General features: G+C 47.2%; 2 protein-coding genes across 5 annotated transcripts in view; one reads left to right on the top strand and one right to left on the bottom strand.

The window, feature by feature from the left end:
- Window positions 1-1,328: 1,328 nt before the first annotated feature.
- MRPL14 (mitochondrial ribosomal protein L14) lies at window positions 1,329-11,340 on the bottom strand. Of its 2 annotated transcripts, none has more exons than XM_088161295.1 (3): window positions 11,299-11,340; window positions 4,015-4,101; window positions 1,329-1,976 (listed from the first exon to the last, which is right to left on the bottom strand). In XM_088161295.1, the coding sequence occupies exons 2-3, from the start codon at window positions 4,086-4,088 to the stop codon at window positions 1,610-1,612; spliced, it is 441 nt and encodes a 146-aa protein (XP_088017421.1). In that variant the 5' UTR covers window positions 4,089-4,101; window positions 11,299-11,340; the 3' UTR covers window positions 1,329-1,609. The 2 variants fall into 2 exon arrangements, with proteins under 2 accessions (XP_088017421.1, XP_014733608.2); XM_014878122.2 differs by having other exon boundaries at window positions 11,273-11,328.
- A 62-nt stretch (window positions 11,341-11,402) lies between these two features.
- Window positions 11,403-21,081, top strand: part of TMEM63B (transmembrane protein 63B) — a 47,321-nt gene continuing 37,642 nt past the window's right edge. For 2 of the 3 annotated variants that reach the window (XM_088161294.1, XM_088161292.1), the window contains exon 1: window positions 11,403-11,542. The gene's annotated coding sequence lies outside the window, so the exon portion shown is untranslated. The remainder of the gene's footprint in view (window positions 11,543-21,081) is intronic. The other variant, XM_088161293.1, reaches the window with a different exon arrangement.

Below are 21,081 nucleotides of genomic sequence, written 5' to 3'. Positions count from 1 at the left end.
CAGAGTTTGCTCACTGCCCCACTTAGAAAAACAGCATAAACATTTCCGAGCACACAGTTCCTCCTGGAAGTTGACTGCACTCAGATTGACTGGAAACACTGACTTCAGCCAGGCAAGCATCTGCTCTGCTGCCATTGGGCAGACACCTATAGAGGAGGCAAGTCCAGGGCTTAAAGGCAATGCCCATGGGGTGCAGAGGACTTGGAGCAGCAGACCAAACATTCCCCAGCCCTTGGACAACAGCAAACAAGGAACATGCTGCCAGCAGCAGATGATTCTGCTTTCCCACAGAATGGAGTTCACAGGGAAGTTTTACTTACTGGGACAGTGCCTTTACTTAAAGGTTAATATTGAAATTAAACCTATAGTATAATCTTTGTGTGTTACCTGGAGTAACGGAGTTTAAGGGGATCCAGGGCTCACTTTTTCCGGTAACAATGCGGATTTCACAGTCGGAACCATGGAGCAGATACATCTGCAAGGAGTAACTGGAATGTGCAACAGCTCAGCACTGCATTCTTTAGATCGTCACACTGAGGCAATGCAGAGCCAAAGTAAGGAGCTTTCCCAGCAAAACAGGAAGAGGAGACAGCAGGGCAAGGAGCAGCCAGTCACCACGGAGGAATTGGCCTAACTCCTGCTGATTGCACCCCCTGCACCCTCTTCCCCAGCACTGCTATGTCTGGGAATGCTCTGCACTGATGTCCCTTCACTAACCATAAGCACCAAGTTTCTCTGCTCAGATCCGTGGCTCCTGGATCCCAACTAGTCCTGAAAGCAAGAGTAGCATTTGCTCATTGCTATGCTTAAACTTAGGAAACTGGACAAAGCCAGCCTCACCAAGAGCCCGCCAAACATGATGTCCAACAATGGTCCCAAGAAGTAGTCCAAAAGGAAGCTTCTTTCTGTGGACCTTTCAATCTGAACCCAGCCCCTGCATTAATCTGAGAACAGTTTTCAGGGGTTGGTCAGGTGGAGAGCATAGGCTGCATCTCAGCTCACCCTTTGTCTCCCGCTTCAGCTCCCTGATCTCTGGTATGCACACACCACTGATGTTGCAGGCCACATGCCCTCCTGATTCTAACTGTTCCTAAATACTTCTCTTAGGCAAAGACAGAAACTTAGTTTTTTTATTGAATGTGCCCAAAGCACCCATAGTTCATTATGGGTGATATATTATTCATAGTTCAGTATCTCTCCTACTGTATTACTTATGAATCCGATTTGTAGACTCCCAGTATCACTGGGCCATGGATTGAGTCTTGCTCCTGGGGAACTGCAAAAATCACATATAGGGAAAAGAGAGCATAAGCAATACAGGACAAAGATTTTCATGTTCTCATTTTAATGATGACAGACCAGATTAACACCACAGGAGGAGTAAGGGCGAAGGACCATTTCCCAAACATACTGCAGGTGCTCTGTGAAATAAATTTACCTTCTTCAGGAGAAAAAGAAACTATCTCAATATTTAAATTAGTTACTTGAAATTCTTAAAAGGGAGGAGACATTCTTGATGAACATCAGCTTTTTAATGTTTCACAATTTCTGGAAAAGGACAAAGGAACAGCTACTGTATCAAAGGATTGCTGAAGGCCTCTCTTAGGATTCATACAAAGTTGCGGGCAATGGCCAATACTTTGGAGAACTCGCCTTCTCTTCTTCGCAGTGTATAGGGTATCGGTGTTTTTATTCTAGTCCCTATTGGATTTCCATTATCTTCTATCAGTACCACATTGTTGGAATCAAATCTAGGTGTCATGGTGGGGCCGGGCATCTTGTGCCCTACAATTAAAGCCTTCTTCTTTTCTCCTTTGATAGCCAGAAGGATTTTATCTCCGACTTTTCCAACCCCAGTCTTGTTATACACGTGGATACATTTTGGTGGCCGGTGGTACGGTGTGTTCCCCAAGGTGCTGTTGTCCACCACTCGCACACGGGTTAGTTTCTGTATTGCTTGGCATGCTCCAGTGATGCTACCAAAAGACAGGAGAGAATGAGAGACAGATCTCCTCAATAATCCTCGGGGAGCAAAGGCAAACCCAGCACAGAATCTCCCACAACCCACTCAGAAAGCACCTGCAACAAATATATTCTATATGGGTGACACACTGACTGCATTCAGTGTGCTCTTTGAAAGCCAGATGCTACTTTTGGGCTTTGCATATTCTTTACTAAATGTCAAATATAAAACGACCTTACTACTCCAAAACACAACTAAAAGATTGCGTGAAGAGTGATTTGTGTATCATGGGCTTTTTAGCAACTGCAGATGATCCAGCTTCAATCTAGAAGCAAAAAATATGTGTTCACTTCTGTTTCAAACAGCCTGCAGGAAGCTAAGACTCAAGTCAGGCTCTTTCAATCTTGCATAGTCCCCACCACTAAGGACTTTTATGACCAGCTTTCCTTCCAGTGAAGTCTGTGAGTCTCACAGCTTATTTTGCTCTCAGTAAGACCTCTGATGTCCTGCTGTGGCTGTGCTAAGCTGGTTCCAACTAGAATCTAAGAGATCACCACCTTCCCTATGTGGAAGGAATCCAGAGAGACATAATCTCTTCTATATGCTTGCTTTGTGCAACAAAAATAAACTGCACAATACTAAGTTGTTATGTCTGACTGAATATACTTGGGAATGGCAGGAACATATGCCCTTACAAGAAATCATTATTCTTTTATTCAGGGAGCTCAAATTCAAGTGATTTGCCTTTCTTCAAAGGGCATCCAAACACAGATCATTGGAAAAGCAGGAAGATCCTCTCTGCTGCTAAACAACTGCTTTGCAATGAGGTACTAGAAACATGCTGGCCAGAGCTGCAGGAATGGCAACTTGCTGCCAGCTGAACTACTCAGTGACAGCATATCAAAGCAACCCAACCATTCATTTTGTTTTTAGAGCAGAAGCATGTGAAGTAAATAGCGACCATCAACCCTCCTTGAAGAGGAAGGGCCTGTATTTGCAAAGCTACCTAAAAGATGAGCATGTACACCAAATGTGGTGTGGATGGACATCAGTTGAAGCAGGTATTTTTACACATGGTGAAGAAGGCCAGCAGAGTCAGTCTGCATTAGTCCAACTACTCCAGCAGTCAAGCACTGCCTTCCAAGATCTATTTCCCACAGTAGAGGCCTACTTGAGCTTTCTTCTTTCTCTCAGAAGTCACTAATCTCTGCAAGCAGCCACCCTCTCCCATCCCCATACCCCATTAAGTTTTTTGAAGTCGTATTCAGCTCTATGGACTGGACTTCACCTCCCTGTCATTATCACTTATATATGGTTTAAATGTATACTGGCCAATGCAGCCCACTTACAGAGAAGGACAGGAAGACCTGGATACCTCCTTGAGATAGCTCCAAGGACTATCACATGTAGCTGTGTTTATGCCACGTCTCCTTAACTAGCCCTGAGCATTGTCTTAATCCCCCCTCTAGACCACAGTCCTGGGAATGACTACTCATCCTTTAAACTGAAGCCCTGACCCTTGAAAGAGTTATAGAGATTCCCCAAATTGGCAAGAGTGTACTGTGGGATTAAGTTTTGCACAAGGCATTGTCAAATATGAAGTCCATAAATTTGAAACTTTAAATGCCTAGAGTCTGGAACAAGAAACAAAAGAAAAATAACAAAATAGAAACTGTTAATGTGTGAGAATGTATTTTCAGATTATTTTTATTCTAAATAACTTGAATGATAAAGCAGGGGCTCAATGTTCTTTTTTTTTTGCACTTGCATGAGAAACAGACACTTTCAACTTCGACTCGCAGGCCCATGTACTGCTGTCAAAGGCCTAAAAGCCTTCTTACACACATATGAAAATGCAGAGTTCAGACTGCCAGGAATCTGCAAGTGAAGTGTCTGGGCTCACTTTTCAACCTATTAAAGGACAACTGTGAGATTTTTCTTTTACTGTATTTTGAATTATAAATGCTGTATCTTATTCTTGATCTACTTAACAGCATCTCTTTCAATCATTAAACATTCTGAAGAAAACAGAAGCAAAATTTAAAAGTTACCTGAACTGTCGTTGGATCACAGCACTGCTTAGATGGGTTACAGATAAACCAAATCGTCTATTCAAGAGAGCCATTTGGTAGCCAACGCTGCATAAGAAACAAAAGAATTATTAACGCTGGAAAATTGACAGAATTTGGTTTGCTTTCTTTCCTTTACATAGGAAAGGAAAGGCCCACACTAGAGCCTCAGCACCTATTTAGACGCTGCAATCCACAGGACAGAGTGGTAGCAGCATCTGCAGCACACTATAAGCAGATCTACAACCCCTGCCTGAATTCAGGAGACAATGTAATTCAGACACAGACTACAAAGCTGGATTCAGTATCACTGCATTGCAGTTTCCTACACACAGAGGTAAAGGCCCTTCTGTGTGCTCCGTGAATCACGTAACAAGAAGCAGGTTTGAGAATTTCAGATATGAACCGGTTCAGAGGCTGCAGTGCCCAGTAAAAGCCATCATGGTTACTTTTAAAAGCTACCAAGGTTACCCACAAAACCAAGCAAAAGGCCAAATAACCTACAGACTGGCATCACAGATTCAGGAAACAATTTGTCAGACAAGAAACAAGTCAGAGCTCCATTGGTGAGGGCATGCTCTCTCTTAGCACACAAAGGTGTTAAGCAGTCAATTTAGAGACCACAGTTACACCACTGCCAGTCTTGCCAGTCTGCTCAGGCTGCCCAGAGAAAAGCGTTCCCTGTATCTTTACAGTGCTCGCTCAGTGCTGCTGTACACTGCACACCACCCTGACTGCAGCAGAGCTGGGTTACAAGGGTAACCTCCGACTGAGAGCCACACCCTCTTCCCTGCCCACGTCTATGGCAGCTCCCTAACCTCATTCTGTCAGACTAACGGGGACCAGCTTGCAGGCACAAAGGCATATCTGAACCCAGATCACTTTCCCAAGCATCATTAGGGAGCGATGACTCAGGTGGTTGTGCCGGCAGTTCCAAGTGAAGGGAGGAAACACAGACCTAGAGCCAGTCCTCTTTCAGGCCAGCTCAGGTACAGCTAAGACTTTCCACCTGACTACAACCATGTGACACTGCTTGCTGTGACCTTAGCAGGGTAACCAACACGTGCTCTGCTTCTCTCCTTTCTAAATCAAACACTAAAAATCCATTGACCTAATCTCTGACAGCTCTGATGAGTTTTGGGCCAAAATATAGTAATACATTGTAAAGCCATTTTTTAAACTTTTACTTTGAAAACAAAGCTGAGTTAACTTCTCCAGGGAGAAAAAAAATACCCCCAGAGTCTTCTGACAGACAATGCTACAACTCTTATTAAAATCAAGTAAAGTCCAGCCTAAATCTTCACTCTATCTTTTATTATTTTTTTCTTCAATGTGTTTGCTTACTTAGAGACGCATAAGTTTTAGGGTTTGCAGTTGTTCTACAGAGCAAGTGTAACCTGAGAGCACAATGAGAAGCACAGGACACATGCACCACATCAGTTTTGAGCAGTACTACCTGAGCAAAGTACAGGTGGCAAAACAACTCTGTCATACAGGCAGGCTTGGGAGAGAACAGCAAGAGACAAAGCCTATATTTATTTACCAAAAAAATCCAAAACCAAAAACAAACAAACAAAAACTTTTCTGTGGCGTAGATGATTATCAAATGAGGGCTTGCCTGCACTGTGTCCTCTCTGAAATTAGACTCCAAAAAGATTGTGTTTATGCCACATCTGCTTACCTAGCCGTGTGATCCTAATGACACCAAGGCCCTGTTGCATTTACAGTGCTGCTGGCAATCGAAGTCCAATACCTGGCCTTGCTGCTGTTCAGATTTCTAAGCAAGTTCAACTGTGCTGACTTGCTTTAAGCCCACCATCTTCCTGTGTCCTGTTCTGCATGTAGGTGTGCTGTGTCCCCATGTGAAATTCAAACTTGGTGGGTAATAATGCTCCTACTTCCTCCAGCATCACAATGAGCCTTTGGATCCCTCTACAAAACCCAAACAAGCAGCAGCAAGTTGGCATCTCTGTTGTCTTTCAGGGACACTTCTTGAGGAGCTCAGATACCACTGTCACCCCATCTCTATTTCCTAGCAGGCATGGTAGCCTCGGTGGCTGGAAAAGGTGTGTCTGCTCATCCTCACACTATATAAGACTAACAGGAGAGGTCTTTGGGCTCATGACAAGGCAGGCACAGGTGCAGGCTCTGCCTGCTGTCTGCAGCATCAGGACCAGCATAGCCAGATGTGCTTAAAGCACATCTAAAATGTGCTGAAGTGCTGCCTGAACTCTGAACTCACTCACTGCTCCCAGGAGAAGTCACTGTTTGTTTCTACCCCGTGGCAGCAGTGAATGTTTGAAGTTACAAAACTACCACTGGAAGCATCAACAGCATTAAGTGTCTAAGGACTGTTTATTTTCCCAGATGACTCAATATCCCCTTCTTAGCTAAGAATTACTCCTCAGCACTTTATAATGTGTCACAAGCTAAGAAATTTTCCATGATTGATTATTTGGTATGAAGTATCCTGTTAGCAACTGAGTAAACAGGGGGGACGTCTCCCATTAGCAGGAGGGTTCAGGGTGGAGGGAACAGAAGAATGCATCTATGGCATGAAGAACAGCATTCAAGGGTGCAAATGTGTTCACAAGGAGTGAATCACAACTTTAGCTATTGTAACATGCCAGTTTCCTTTCTAGAAAGGAACAGCCAATAGTCTGGGTCTGTCTCCAGGTGCTCCTCAACCAGACCCAGTCCTAATTTGATCCCTCTGTGGCTGTGAACTTCATCTCTCCTGCCCTCAGCTTCCCCCCGTGGAGTTGCTAAATACTAAACAACTAAACTCTGAAGGGCACAGAAGCCATTCACTCCACCACACTTGGTGCTGCCACATGAACACTTCGAGTTGGTGCCAAAATTGAAGAGATGCAATAAATCAATGACAGCCATCAGCCCCAGTGTCCCCAGCACTTTTCTCCTTCCCAGCACAGGTTACCTCACACCAGCGGGCCTTAAAAAGGCTCAGAGGAAGCTGCACTTAGGCATAGGGAATGCATATGATCCAAGTTTGCGTCTGAAGGTGGCTCTCCCCAGGTCACCAGGTTTCAGTGCTCACAAGTGTATGGGAAGAGTAACCCCATAACCTTCAAGCACAGGAAAACCTGTAGAATTCCCAGATATCTGCCATCAGTACTGCCCAATTGAAATAGGCAGGAGCACACTCCAAAACACCCTGGACAGGCAAAACATCACCACTTGCTTAGTACTTAGTCACTAATACACTCCTGACCACGGATTTATCTTTGAAGGGCCTTTTGCAGGTCATCTAGTCCAATCTCCTGCTCAAGCAGGATTAATTTCCAAGTTTTTCATGCTAAGCAAGAGCAGTATTTAAATAGACTATATCCTAAAATGAGAGGCCTAACACAAAGGCAACTATTGACATAACATTGATCATTCATAGCTGCACCAAAGCAGCAATAAAGAACCATGCAGAAGAATCTCTTGCTGTTTCTACCCTGCTGCCCCTAATTTCTAGTAGTGGCTCTTTCTCATGAAAATCACAGTCACAGAGAAACTTTGCCACTCTCCACATGCCTGTTAAAAGTTATCACAGACCTCAGACAAGACCTCAAAGTAACATTCAGAAAAGGGTGAGGAATTTGTTAATCAAATATTCACTAAAATGACCCTATTTCTACCTCATTTAATTACTTTTGAGCATGCAATAACTTGCTACTGCAAATACTCTTCTCAAGGGCCCTTCAGCCTTACCCCATTCAATGCAAAAGACCGACATAAAATTCCAACAGTGCTCAACAAAGAAACTCTTCACCAGTTATAAACGTCTGGAAGTTATTTACCCACTGCACCATTTCCAAGTTCTCTAGCTATCACCTTCAGTGGTTTTCCTTGATATAAAAGAACTAACTTGTATTTACTGCAATCTTGAGTGGCTTTTGAATGGCGAAATTCTGGGAAGTTTCATCCCAGCTAATAAAATTCGAAAATACAAAAAATATATGTACAGTATTTTCATCAAATGCATGCAAACACTTGAGTAGACCACATCAGTGAACTGGTACAGAACAAGGACATGTGCCAGACAAGGAAGACAGGATTACATACTCACTTTGAATTAACATCAGGGCACACAGCACCAAGACAGGAAACCCTGTGTCCCCCCAACACACACTTCCATCACCTCCCTTATGCAGGCTTTAGCACTTATGTAAATCAGTCAGTTTTCAGCTAGCTCAGTTTCTTGATCCAGCTCAACCTGAAGGCACATGAACAGTGCTGCAACGGAATGTGGCACAACACAAGACCAGGACTTCTTCCGTGGCCAACCCAGATTTATGTGGTGACAGCACCTCCAAAGAAACACCAGGAGGACAAGAATCTCTTGTCATTTCAGCAAAAACACCGGTGTGCTTCACAGGAATGGTCTGCATGAATCTGCTCTACTAATACAGCCATGGGAGCATTGAAAAGGTCTGCATCTGAACACTCCATAAACCAGTGCAACAGCTCTGACCGAGTTCTTATCAGGGATGTATACCCTAAAAAACAGTCAGGGCACCATTCTTACCTTGCTTGCATCCTAGAGGTAATGTAATTTTAAAGAGTCCTGTAACCTGGCAATCCAGTAGTACTTTCCTTTTTAATCACAAGTTTTGGAACTTACCCTTCTTCCCTATATTCCCAAGATCTGTAATTCCATAATCATTCAGCCATTCCTTTTCCTTCTTTCTGTTGGCAGCTCATCCACACAGACAGGCTCCATGGAAAACCAGTGGATGTTGCAAAGCAAATGCTGAGCCAACTACCCAAAGCCTGCTGTCAAAGCCAAGGAAACGAGGTAAAAATATTCTTCACTTTTATAACAGTGACCTGATCTGCACAGTCAAACAGTGGGGACCAACATCACCTTTATTCTTTTAAAAGATCAAAACAGACATGCTCCAGGCATCATAAAGATTTGAACTGCATCTGTCATCCATCATTTAAACACAGGAAATAAACCCAAGACAGTACACACAACACAAATGCCTAAACCCCTACTCTGCCACTGCAGATCTATTTATAGACAGTCTGCCACAGTGAGCTGCAGGAGCCAACTGTGAACTACGGGACTCAATCCATTCACAGCTCTCCTCATAAAGGAAACAATGTGATTAAGGGCTGCATGTGTTAAAAATACACAAGATAATCACTACCCAGACATAATTGGTTTTATATTAATGACAGACAAAAAGGCCAGGATCCACAAAGAGGAATTAAATCTTTTTTAAATCTGTTTATGAATATTAAACAGGATATTTACTGACCTAAGTTACCAACAGAAATTCATTACAGGTACATCTGTTAAAAATTTTGAAGCAAAACACACTAATCTCATTTTCCAGACCACACTCAGCAATGCCTAATAACAAAAGAGCTGCACACCTTTAAAATAAAACCTACTTCTGACTTTTTAAGTATCCAGAAGTAACAACTCTAAAGTACTTAACGGTATTTACTGTTCTATTATCCAAACACCTAAAGTCATCCTATATATTCATATTCACAGCACTGTACTGAAATAGGGAATAGTTATTCCCAGTGCACCAGCAGAAAACTAAGTTAGAGAGAGGACAACTGTGTGAAATCAAAGGAAAGGAGCAGTAGAGCAAGTACTCGATTAGGCACAAAAGTTCTCTCTGGTGGGCCTGTGGGGTATGAGGTGATGCCAAGAATGGTCCCTCCCTTGTCTCCGCCTTTTGGGAATTACATGTGAATTCAGAGAATTGCCCACTCTACCGTAATTTTACACTGCTATTACGTCTCAAATGTCTCTTTACTGGTTTTAGAAGTATTGAGGTCTCAAGACCAGTTAGTGAAAAGCCACAAGACCAGAGTTGGCTCCCAGCCCTGACCTGGGTGGCCAGGCCCCAATCAGTAAGGTGCAATCACAACCCAGACAGCAGTAACCACACAGGGGGAAGCTGTGGCAAGAAGAACATAAGAAAGAAGAGGTGTGTAGCTGTGCCTCGACCATGAAAAAAAAGGAACAACTGACAACAAAAAATTATGGTGGCTCAAGGTCTTCCTGATAAAGCTGTACCAGAAAAAGATGCCTAATGCTGCCAGAATTCAGGCTTAAGAAAAACACGACCTGGAGACAAAGGCATGCTCACATTGCAAGGCAGTACAGAGCTACCTGCAGCTTTGCTGGCATAAGCCTCATTTCTTGCTCAGGAACTTCCCTTATCTCAGTCTCTCTCCTTCCAAACAAGACTCTCTCAGGCAAGCCTGGAGAGCTCTGGAACCAGAGAAGCCAAGAGAGCTCAGATGAACATCTGTGTCCTGCTGTTAAAAAGGCTGGCTTGCCTACCTGTTTTTACTACAAAGACTAAGTTATTCATGCTTTTAAGAAATATGTCATACTGTCTTTTCCCCAAAGTGCCTCCCCTTACTCACTGGACCTCCAAAAGAATTTTCTGGAGAATAACCAGGAGAGCACAGACTAGCACCCACACTTCCCGAGTCCCCATGACACACACGAGTAAATGCCACACTTGTCAGAACACAGGAATTTCGGTCTAACTTTGCTGCATGACTACTCATACCCAAAAAAGCCTAATCCTAGCATCGCAGCCCCACACGAACCCTGAGCAAAAAAACTCTCAGAACATGCAGGAACTTCAGAAGAGTGTTTTCCCTCTCTCCCAGGCCACACTGCGGAGGCCCGGACTGCAGTCCAGTGGGAACCGAGTGTGTAAGCGACACAAAGGCTCCAGCTCCCAGCTACTTCCGCGCGATGTCACCACCCACTGCCGCTCTGCGAGACACTCAAGTGACACTCCAACTCGCGCCGCGCATCTTCGGGGACAGCCTTTCCTTGTCCCTCTAGAGCAGCAGCTCATGCTCAGGGCTGACGCGTTCCTAGCCGTGTGCACAGAGCACCGGAGGCAGCTGCAAGCGGCTCCCTCCGAGGCACGGGCGGCAGGGCCGAAACCCGGGGACAGGGAGGGCACGGCCAGCCCACCGACGAGCACGGCAGCGGCACAGCGCCAGCGCCCGGGGCCCGAGAGGGACCGCCCGCGCCCCGAGCCGCTCGACCACAGGGCTGTGTGAGGGCCCGGCGCCGGCCCCGGGAAAAAGCCAGCACGCAGGGAGCAGGCTGGCCCGGCGACGGGGCAAGGCCAGCTACCGGCCCTACTGGGCGCTGCAGTACCGAGCTACGCTTTGCTGTGCTCCCAGAGTCCCGTCCCGTCCCGTCCCGTCCCGTCGCTCCCCAGACCCCGCCGCTCACCCCCGCGTGGAGCGCGCGCGCCCTACCGCTCAGCGCAGCCCCCGTGCGCACGCGCGGCGCCGCGGCCCCGCCCCACGCCCTGTGCAGAGCCGGCGGCTGCGCGCCCCGCCCACCGCCGGGGCCCCGCCCCCAGCCGAGCTCAGCCGAGCTTAGCCGAGCACAGCGGTCGCCGCTCGCTGCCGAGGGTGACGGAGAGCAGCGCGGTACCGCAGCGCCGGGGTCGGCCCGCGGGGAGCCCGTCCGCGCTTGACACGGGGTGAGGAGCCGCCGGTAAGCGGGCGGGAGCTGGGGCGCGGCGGGGCGCGGCGGTTGCGGCTCCTCTAGGCCTGGAGGCTTATTGGCGGCGGGGATGGGTGGTCGGCGGTGGCGCCTCAGGCCGTGCTGAGGCCGGGCCGGGCGCGCGGCTGTTGCGCCGAGCCCGCAGTGGGGGCAGCCGGGGCCGGGGGCGCCGCTGCCATCTTGGGGCGGAGCGGGGCTGGGGGCGCGCCCGGCGCGGCGCCCGAGAAGCGGCTTGAGCCGCCCGGGATTTGCTTCTGTCCCCCGGGCGCCTGTCCCTTGACGTCCTTCGCCTCGGCTGCTGTTGGGTACCGGGGTTTGTGCACCTCGGGGATCGCGGACCCTTGTCCGCGGCGCGCCCCTCTCTGCTGCGGTCGGCGCTTTTGTGCGTGTTAGGGCTCAGAGAGCTGCCTGCCCGCCCCCCGCCGCTCCTGCGGGCACCGCTGTGAAGGAGAGCAGCAGGGAGGCAAGAGGGATGTTCCAAGGGTGGTGGGAGTAGCGAGCAGGTTTCTGATGTTACCCTGCTTCTCCTCCTCTGGAATGCTTGACAAAGGGCTATCGGATGTGGCTCATGTCCGTGGCCAGATAGCCAAGCAGTCCCTTTTTGCTCTTGTCTCGGTCGCCAGCCCCTCCACATCAGCAAACATTATTTTTCCTCCTGCCATAGAGTGCACCCTTTATGTAGCTACCTGCTGGAGGGGGCATCACGCCAAAAATCTGCAATGTGGCTGCAGTCAGCCCAGTATTCTCAGCAGGTTTGGTAGCTCTCAGCTGGATGGAGAGCAGGTGTTATGGCAATTTGAGATTCTGGGCACCTCCCTCCCTTGCTCGTCTCGATAGTAGAAGTTAGAAACAAAAAGCCTATCAGTGTGTGCTCAGGGTGACTAATTTAGTTGGGCATAGTCCTAGAGGAGTCCCCTCTCTCCTATATTTGTCTTATACTGTGATCGTGCCCTGCTCCATGGTGTCATTCTCTGGAGGAAGCACACACGGAAGGCCATGGGCTATGGGGCAGGAGCAGCCGATTAGCAGCGGTCACAGAGCTACTGAAGGGTTGCATGGCTCAGGTGTCTCTTGGGTGGTGCTGCCGATATCCCACCTGAGTGTGGGATAGAGCCTTTGCAAGTGCATGGCAGGGACCAGTACCCCTCCTGTCCAAACAGTCGCACTATAGATTCCCTAATGGATTTTATTACTCTTAATGCGTCTAAGAGAGCACAGAGCTGACCACTCAGCTCGTAACTGACTCCAGGAAGACTCCATTCAACCAGAAATAGCAAAGCATTACTTCTAATGACTGCAATTAGCTGGTATCTACCGAGGAGGGCCTTTTTCATCTTCAGCCTTTTAGTAGTAGGAATACGCTATCTTTATGGGGAGAGAAGTCCATTCTGCAGTCTTTACCTGGATACCATAAGAGCAAAATGGAGGTTGGGAAGAGGCTCTGGTTTGACTCATAAGTATGTTTTGTTGCACTAAGTTTGCTCTATTTTTGTCTATTCCTGTCTTTGGTAACCTTGGAAGGAACTGAAGCTACTGTATTTTCTGAGGGTGTCAGTTTTCATGTCAAGAAGGCATCGCCACGAGGCTTTGCAATGCTCCGTTTTCTTGCCCTTTGACCAGAGCGCAGTGAAACTATCCTGAATTGTTCTGAAGCCATGAGTTGAGCCAAGAAAAGAAAAATCCTGAGTGTGCTTTGCTTCTACTTTGTGTGGGGGTTTAATTTACTTTTTCTTCCTGGGCTTAAAATATCCTTGGTTATATTTTTCAGCTCTCTGCAGTAATAAAGTGGGCTAGGAACTTGCTTGGAGGGGGTTTTATATTGTTTATGTGGAAAAAAAAGTCTTCACGAAATCTCTTCATTCTGGGAACTAGAACTTCCAGAAAATCCCAGGTAGCCTGAGGTTTGCACTAAAAGCCTAGAGCTGGCAGTGCCCAGGCCCTGTTTTTTGTCTATTGCTAATTACACTTTGTGTGAGTCTCCGGTCACTGGGAGCCCCGCAGCCTCCTGCCGGCAGCTCCCCTGCCCCCCGCCCGCCCATCCGAACCGAGGTGCAACCCCAGCCTGCATCCTTTCAGTAAGCAACCCATTTCCATCCTGGTGGCTAGGGTGAGGCTGTGCTGAAAATCCAAGGACTGCAGGCAGCACCTCCCGCTCCCACCGAAGGCAGCTGGGACCTGTGTCATCTGACGTGAAGCCTGCGCAACCGTGTGCTGCTTGGGGAGGGAGGAGGCCCTTCGTGTAGGATACTCCGTGTGCGCTGCTAATTGCAGACAGCGCTGGTTATGGATCCTGTGGCTCATTTGCATATCAAAGCATCTGAGAGCTCTGCCGTGGGTAGGGATGGGCAAGGATGATAAGGCTTACTGGAGGCTGGGACCAGATCTTCCCCGGGGCTTTTTGTGGTGCACAGATGAGACAAGATGATGGGAATGTTTGGAAAATGGAGATCGTCTCCATGTCCTTGAATGACAGGACCATAAAGGCTTTTTTAATCTAGCAGCTGCTTTCCAGAGGATGGGAACCAAGCAATTCTTGGTGGCAGTCTCTTAGGCTGCCCCTTGCCTGCCTCCTCCTGCCACTGAGAGCTTGCTCGGTAGCCCTGCAGATGGACACACACTCCCCCCGCTCCCTATCATCTGGCAGCTCCTGCAGTAAATGGCCAGTGTGTCAGCCCGCTGCCTGTTCTCCACACTGCCTCTCACATAAGGAGGCAGAGGCCCTGCTTGGAGCCTCAAAGCAAAGGGGCAGATTTCCTACTGCCTGAACTGACTCTGCAGGGTCTCAGGTCTTTCCTGATGGCTCAAGAGGTGTTGGGGAGGGGGGACGGGGAATGGCAGAGCCTTGGATGGGCTGTAGCCTCTGAGATGCTGAATGAGTCAGGCGAAGGTTTGGCTATGTCTAGTCTCAATACAGCTGTCTGTTCTTCCTCCTGGCTCTGGAAATGAAGCTGGGGAGCTTCAAGCTTGTTTGCAGGCTGAGCTGGAAACTGAAACGCAGGTTTCCAGGAAGGGAGAGAGGTGAGGGTCCCTGTGTCCCTCTGCCGTTTTGATCTTAGCAAGTGTATTGCTGGTCCTGATGCTCTAGCTCCAAAGGACAGCACCGTGGGGCAGGTGGCCTGTCTGAAGGTAGCTCTAGTTCCTTGTGTAGTGCCTGCTGCCTGGAACTGCAGTCCTTGTCTTCTTTCCTGTGCCCTGTACAGCTCAGTCTCTTGCTGGGAAGACTCCTCACCTTCCTGTCCATAAGGCAAGTTGATGTGTGCAGGACCTGCCTTCGGCATGGCCTTCTCAGGAGGTACCTCTCTGCCTGCAGTCTTCATCTGTCAGAAGCATTCTGGCTTGTCCAGGGTAGTGAGCTGGGGGACAGGCCTGATGCATTGCCTAGGAAGTTGGTTAAAAGGAGAAAAATGAAAATCAAGGAATGAAAAAAAAATACATATGTATGTATGTATGCCTTCTGCAACAGAGAGAGGGTGAGATTCGTGAAATCGCTGCCAAGCTTGTAGAGCAAAGGCTTGCGGTATAAAATGGCTTTTCTCTGAGCCTGCAGGCCTGTGGTTGGCACTGCCTTCTCACTTCATGTCCTTCCAGCATGGAGCTGGGTGTCTGCCCTCTGCTCCAAATACAGATTAGCTGCAGGAAGCCTGAGGCTGACTTGCTATGAGAGATGCAGAACCCTTTCCTCCGTGTTTCTCTGCACAGCGTTCACTGCCCTTTTTACAGGGTTATGTTTGCATGCTACCTATTCCTTGCATGTGATTGCTAAGCAGTCCTGGAAAGGGTTCTGTTCTCCCCATGGCTCTTGCATGTTGAAATTGCCTGCCTGTCATTCTCCCTCTTAATTTTCACCCCCCTTCCTTTACTCCTTCTTAAAGCCGGATTGGGGAATGGAAACAGTTTCCCGGTATCCCAATGCTATTGTCAGGCCAAACTCTTGGAGTGGCTACTGAGTTTATATGGGCAAGATAGGCATCCTGCTGGCATAGCCCACTACATCTGAGCAAGGTCTCCCCTTCTTGATATGCTTTGGTCTAACTGTTGATGCCAGCAGCCTCTGCCCACGTGGTTATTGTGCTGGGAAGAGAAGAGAGCTCTTCTTTTATGCATGCTGTTTTTCCCCAGAGAAATTGGCTGTTGGTAGTACAGGTCTGGCGTAAAGCAAGGTTTTGAAGATTCCCATTTCTGTTGGCTGTGCTGTAGCATTAAAGAGAGGGCTGGATCTCTTAAAGAAGTGTATTAGAAAGGCAAGACACTGCATCAGCACAGGAGAAAAGAATCACAGGCAGGATTCATGCTGCCTGTTTTCAGTGTGTTCTGCTATTGCTTTTCTGGACCACCACAGCCGTACTACTCTGAGCAGCAAGCAGAAAAACCTCCCTGCCTTTCTCTGTCTGGAAGAGTGACTGTTGCAGACCTTTCCCATGTCTGTTCCCTCTCACTCCCTGGAAGGACTGTATGCCCCCAGAGCTATCCATGTCCCTTCCCTGGGTGTGCTCGTTGCCTTTGCACCCCTGTAATTTTTTGTGCAGAGAAGTTGCTTGTTTTGACATCCCCTTCCCAAGCATTGCTCTCTCAGGTTTCTGTGCAGGTCTCTGTTTCCAGCTTAGTGCAGAGGATCACTCTTCAGCTGCCACCAGTGATGTGACCTCTGGCTCTGTGGCCATGTCATGTTGCCTGTGGGGAATTGTTGTGCTTTCTCCTGTAGACCTGCATGGAAGAACTGTTCTGATTGGCTCCCTTAAATCTTCCACCTTTTTTCTGATGTATTGCTGACACGGGTCAGGAGGAGAGTGGTATTCTTACAAGTGCAATTTTGCACAAGAGTGCATTTGGTGGGAGAGTTGTGTGCTGGCCTGGCCCTGCTTTTTCCAGATAAACAGTGGCCTTTAGTAGACTTTATTTCATGTCCCTTCAAAGTCAGAGACAATCTTGGCATGATCTTGTACTTAGAGGAAACTCAGATGGCAGCAGGCCTTGTCTTCTGCTTGAAGTAATTATCACATCTAATGTTGTCTGCTGGACAGCAGAGAGCACCTGGCAATGACACAGACTGTGGAGGGTCTCTGAAGAAGGCCTCGGGATATTTGTGCTCTTGAGACAAAAACTTAGTGCCTTTGGGTGTCAAGGAAGATCTTAAAAGGGATTCATCCTTCATCTCCCTGTGTTTATGGCCTACACTCGCTTCATGTGTAGATGTTGAATTTTGGGGGCTCTCAGGTGATGCTGGTAATGCTAACTTCTTGAGAATGTCTTCATACACAAGTGGATGGTTTGGTTTTCCTGGGCTCTAACTCCATGCTTGAGGCATAGACCTGGAAATGAATTATTGTTGTGTGTCTGCTGAGCTGTGGTTGCTGCCCAAGGACTCGCTATTACTCACAACACAGAAAAGGCAGCTTGAGTTGGCGTTAGTCACAAAGTTATAAATCTGGGAGGAAGTAACTGGGTTTGCGGTGGATGTGAAACTTGGTGTGAACTCCCAGCTAGGGCAGAAGGAGCTGATGCAGCTTTTGGATAGAAGGACTTAGCTCCTGCAGGCATGGAAAAGAGGAACAAATAAAATGTGACTGTAAGAGCTCTGTCTTCACCTTCCAGAGAAGATCAGGGGTGACGAGTTAATTTTAAAAAGCAAATCCAAGCACAAATCACAACAGGTGACAAGACTATTTTGGTAAATTAGATGTACTCATATGGGCAAAGCCTTATGAAACTTCCCTGACAGTACTTCCAGACTAAGGTAACTTTTGCATGGTGAGCAGCCACCAGAGAAAACATGTGATGAAGGGACAGTCCAAGGTTTGATCCCTTGAAATACAGGGGAAAAGAATGGGACTACATCCAGCCCGTCTTAATAAGCTAAAATAAACAGTTAGTGTTTATTCTGTTAGGGAGGTGGGATAATATGCCAGCTAAAGATGACCAGCATCCATTTGTCTGGAACGTAGTGCTTCAAGTTGGTCAACACCCCTGCCTTAGAGGATGGCCTGCTTCGTATCTGAGCGGGGGCGACAGATGTAATAGGTCTTGATTTACGTCAGTGACCCAAGTGTAAGCCTTGTAAACAAATGAGGAAGGGGTAGGAAACAGGAAGCATGCCCCATGTGGACCCTCAACTAATGGCAAAGCTATATTCAAAAGAGTTTCTATCTGATCAAGAAACCCTAGCTAGGCAGGCAGGGGAAGATAATTGGTATTGCCAGAATTTGGGGATTGAGGATTAGCACTCTTCTGGGGAGCAGAAAAACACAGGAAAGGCTTGTGCCAGGCTATGTAAGGAATGACATCTCTAAGGTGCAGGAAGTAATAAGTGCTCTCCAGAGCCTTGTGCTAGGCCGTGTGAGGAGTGATGCCTCTAAGGTGCAGGAAGCAATTAGTGCTCTCCTGAGCAGAGATGAGGTGTTGCTGAAGGGCCAGGCTCAGATATAGATGCAACTCCTGGAGAAGGATGTGCGCAAACAAGAGACTATCCAGCAAAGCAATAGAAATTAAGGTCTTTAGAAATACGGTGTGGGAGGAAGGATGAGAAGAACTGTGAGAAGGGCTGTGTAGCCTGAGTAAGAAAAGGTGGAGGAGGGAACTTCGTGGTCTTTAAGAATATACAGCAATGTACGTTTTTAGAAGACTGTAGTTGTGATGAAGACAGGGTAGGAAGTCACTATACCTGTAATTAGGGAGTTCAGACTTTATGGTTCCCTGTAATATCAGCTGGGATGGTGAAGCAGAAATGGAGGCTATCTTGAAGGGCTTTTTGTGGGGTTGGGGTATATATGTTAGTTTTGGAAGAAATTAGCTAAAACTCTGTAGATCTGGATGACTTGCAACTGGCTGTGCCTCAAGTGAAGAATCTTGACAGACTCCTTCAAGCCTGGCAGTTGTATGAAACATTTACACCTGGAAAGGCAGCAATGAATAGGCCTAAGAATGAGACTCTACTGCCGTAGGTGATGCTGGGGAGATTGATACTGAAATACACTGTCTAAATCCAGTGTTGGTGCTCAGAAAAAGCTGCTGAAAAATTGAAGAGAACGTGGAAAAGTTGCAGTATTAGTCTGAGGCCTGATGAGATAGATTTGTGGTGAGAAACATAAGGAGATCAATCTGCTTATCTAATCAAGGAAAAGATTATGGTGAGGCTTGGTTATCCTGCATAAGCATAACATATATTATGACTATCATTAGCTTGGTGGAGTAGAAATGCCAGGCTATGAAGAGTAGCAAAAAAACCTGTGGTGAGATGCTGGGACTGCAGTCACCCTCAGAGCCATGCAGCCAACTCTGCCTTCTCTTGTACATGTGGACGTCTTTGCCTGTTACTTTTTCAGTGCACCTTTGTTCTCTTGGTTTCTTGTTCTCCTTGCATGTTACTCCCTAGTAGCTAAGGCCTTTTGTTGAGACTCCTCTTCCTTATGAGGAGACAGCTTCAATAAAATGAAGCACTCACCGGGCCCCAATTTATGTAGGGTGATGCTCTGACAAACCTACACCCATTCTCTGTGCACATGCCTCTGGAATTATTCCCTGCCTCTCTTTGTCCCATCTTGTCATCTGCCTCTGACTGATTTATAGCATCCCTTCTCCTATGGTGCCCTGCTATTTTGCCAAACAGGTACTTGGGAGCAGTCAGAACCTAACACCTCTCCAAACTCAGCACCCTAGCCGGTGAAAATGATTAATGAAACCCAAGATCACCCTAGCCTCTGATTCCTGCCAGTTTGTAATGCAGGTCTTTGGCACTTTGAGCTACTGGTTTATTTAGGGTCATTATGCCTGTTTTCAGAATGTGAGGTGATGTTTCTTCCTTAGTCCAGTGAACAAACCTTGAAAGAAAGACCGGGTGAGATACCGCAGCAGATGGCTCACTAAAATCTTGCTACATCCACAATTTCCCTTTCACTCACTAACGCTGTAATGCTGTTAAAAATAAAAATGATCCAGTGTGCCTGACAGGATGTATCCCTTGTAAATCCCTGCTGCATAGTGCTCCTGGAATCTCATGCTCTCTGTCTTCATATTTTATTGCTGCCCGAGATAGGAGGGGAATTTCAAAGCTAGTAGATAGCTCCTGACTATGGTTTCAAGTCAGGAAAGGCAAATGCTTTGATGTGCTTTAAGCAAAAAGTGGGGGAAACCCCCGGCATTTCACTTCTTTATTTTGCTTTCTTTAAAGTTTTGTTCCATTTGATGAGAGCAGGGCTCTGGTTTGTAGGGAATAATGCCAGTAAGCCTTTGTATTTTCATCTGGGGAGTTGAGTGCTACAGGGTGGAACAGCCCAAGTTGCTCCAGAAGAGTCTTGTGGAGTAGGAGACATAGCTCGGCTTTCATTTGGTGGATATAAAGTGAGGGATGCACCTTTGCAAATCAAAGTTTTAAAATCATGGTATGGTGGCAGTATTTGAGCATGGTCTGGGCCATGTCTCTGGGGTGCATTAGGGGTCTCCTCCAAAACACCTGCAGCTTCTAGCCTGCTTGAGTGCCTCTTTTGTTTGCTCTGCTGATACATTATTTTAGGAAAAAATGCTTCTGCATCTAAAGTCTGGGTTTTATTTCACCACCTTAAAACACTGAGAAGCAGTTTTGCCAGTATAACTGCATCTCCATCAGCAGACTTCTGCCTGTGGAGACATGTTGATTGCTTGGGTCTTTGCCTCTGTGTCTGACACAGCTGTGCTTGAAGATGTCTCTGGGGGTGGCTGGATGTGAAAGATCAAATAGAATCTTTAGATGGAGATTGCCCCATCTCTTCCCCAGATTTGCAATCTAAGCAGAGGAGGTGGGCAGTTTTGTTGAGCTACTTTTCAGAATACATGACAGTGTAGGCAGAGGTGGCTTTGCTATTTGAGCAGCAGCACATATATTCTGTCTTGTGTTGTTTGCACTGCATTTCTTGGAGCAAGAAAATGAATTTTTAAACTTGTTTGGTAAAAGTAGACCTTTTCTACCTTCAGAAAGAGACCTTTCCAACCCCTCCAAGCAGTGATACAGGTAGGGCTGTGTATTGTGGCTGAATAGGTGTGTGGGCTGGAAACTCCCAGCCTAGTCCTGAAGAACTACTGCAGGGTGGTGAGCCTGTCTGGCTTGGGGCAAAGATGCCCACTTGCTCTTCCCTCTGTTCCACTCTTCTTCCCTCTGGTTGTCTCCATCCTGTCAGTCATCCCGATCATCCTCTAATTGCCTCGCAGCCCACTCCAGCATTTCAGAGCGTCCTTTGACTTGCAGTGAACATTTCTGATTGCAAATCCCACCTTTTCTACCAACTCCTCCTTTCTGAGCTGGCTCTGGAAACTCCAAGAGCTCTGGGCCAATACCATCTCCTCTCCCAGTGCCAGGGCTTGGCTGCTTTGTTCTTCCTGCTCTGCTTTCCCACTTAGGTAGGTGTACATTTTCATACCGTTTTTGCCTGCAGGAGTCTCGTGGCTGGGGGGTTGCAGCATCAAGGAGGGTTTGACACTCAAATGTGGCTGGAGAGCAGTAGTTTGGTGTTGGGTTTTTTGTCTGTCTGTACTTCTTAAAGTTTGTGTGTTGAAGATGGTGG

Source organism: Sturnus vulgaris, chromosome 3 (assembly GCF_052056855.1).
Source record: "Sturnus vulgaris isolate bStuVul1 chromosome 3, bStuVul1.hap1, whole genome shotgun sequence".
Lineage (NCBI taxonomy): Eukaryota > Metazoa > Chordata > Aves > Passeriformes > Sturnidae > Sturnus > Sturnus vulgaris.
This window is presented reverse-complemented; position numbering and strand designations above follow the sequence as displayed.

Coding starts and splice junctions, on each gene's coding strand:
- MRPL14 (XM_088161295.1), bottom strand. CDS start 4,088: ATGGCTCTCTTGAATAGACGATTTGGTTTATCTGTAACCCATCTAAGC. Junction 1,977..4,014: donor GTGATCCAACGACAGTTCAG/GTAACTTTTAAA, acceptor GTCTTTTGGTAG/CATCACTGGAGCATGCCAAG.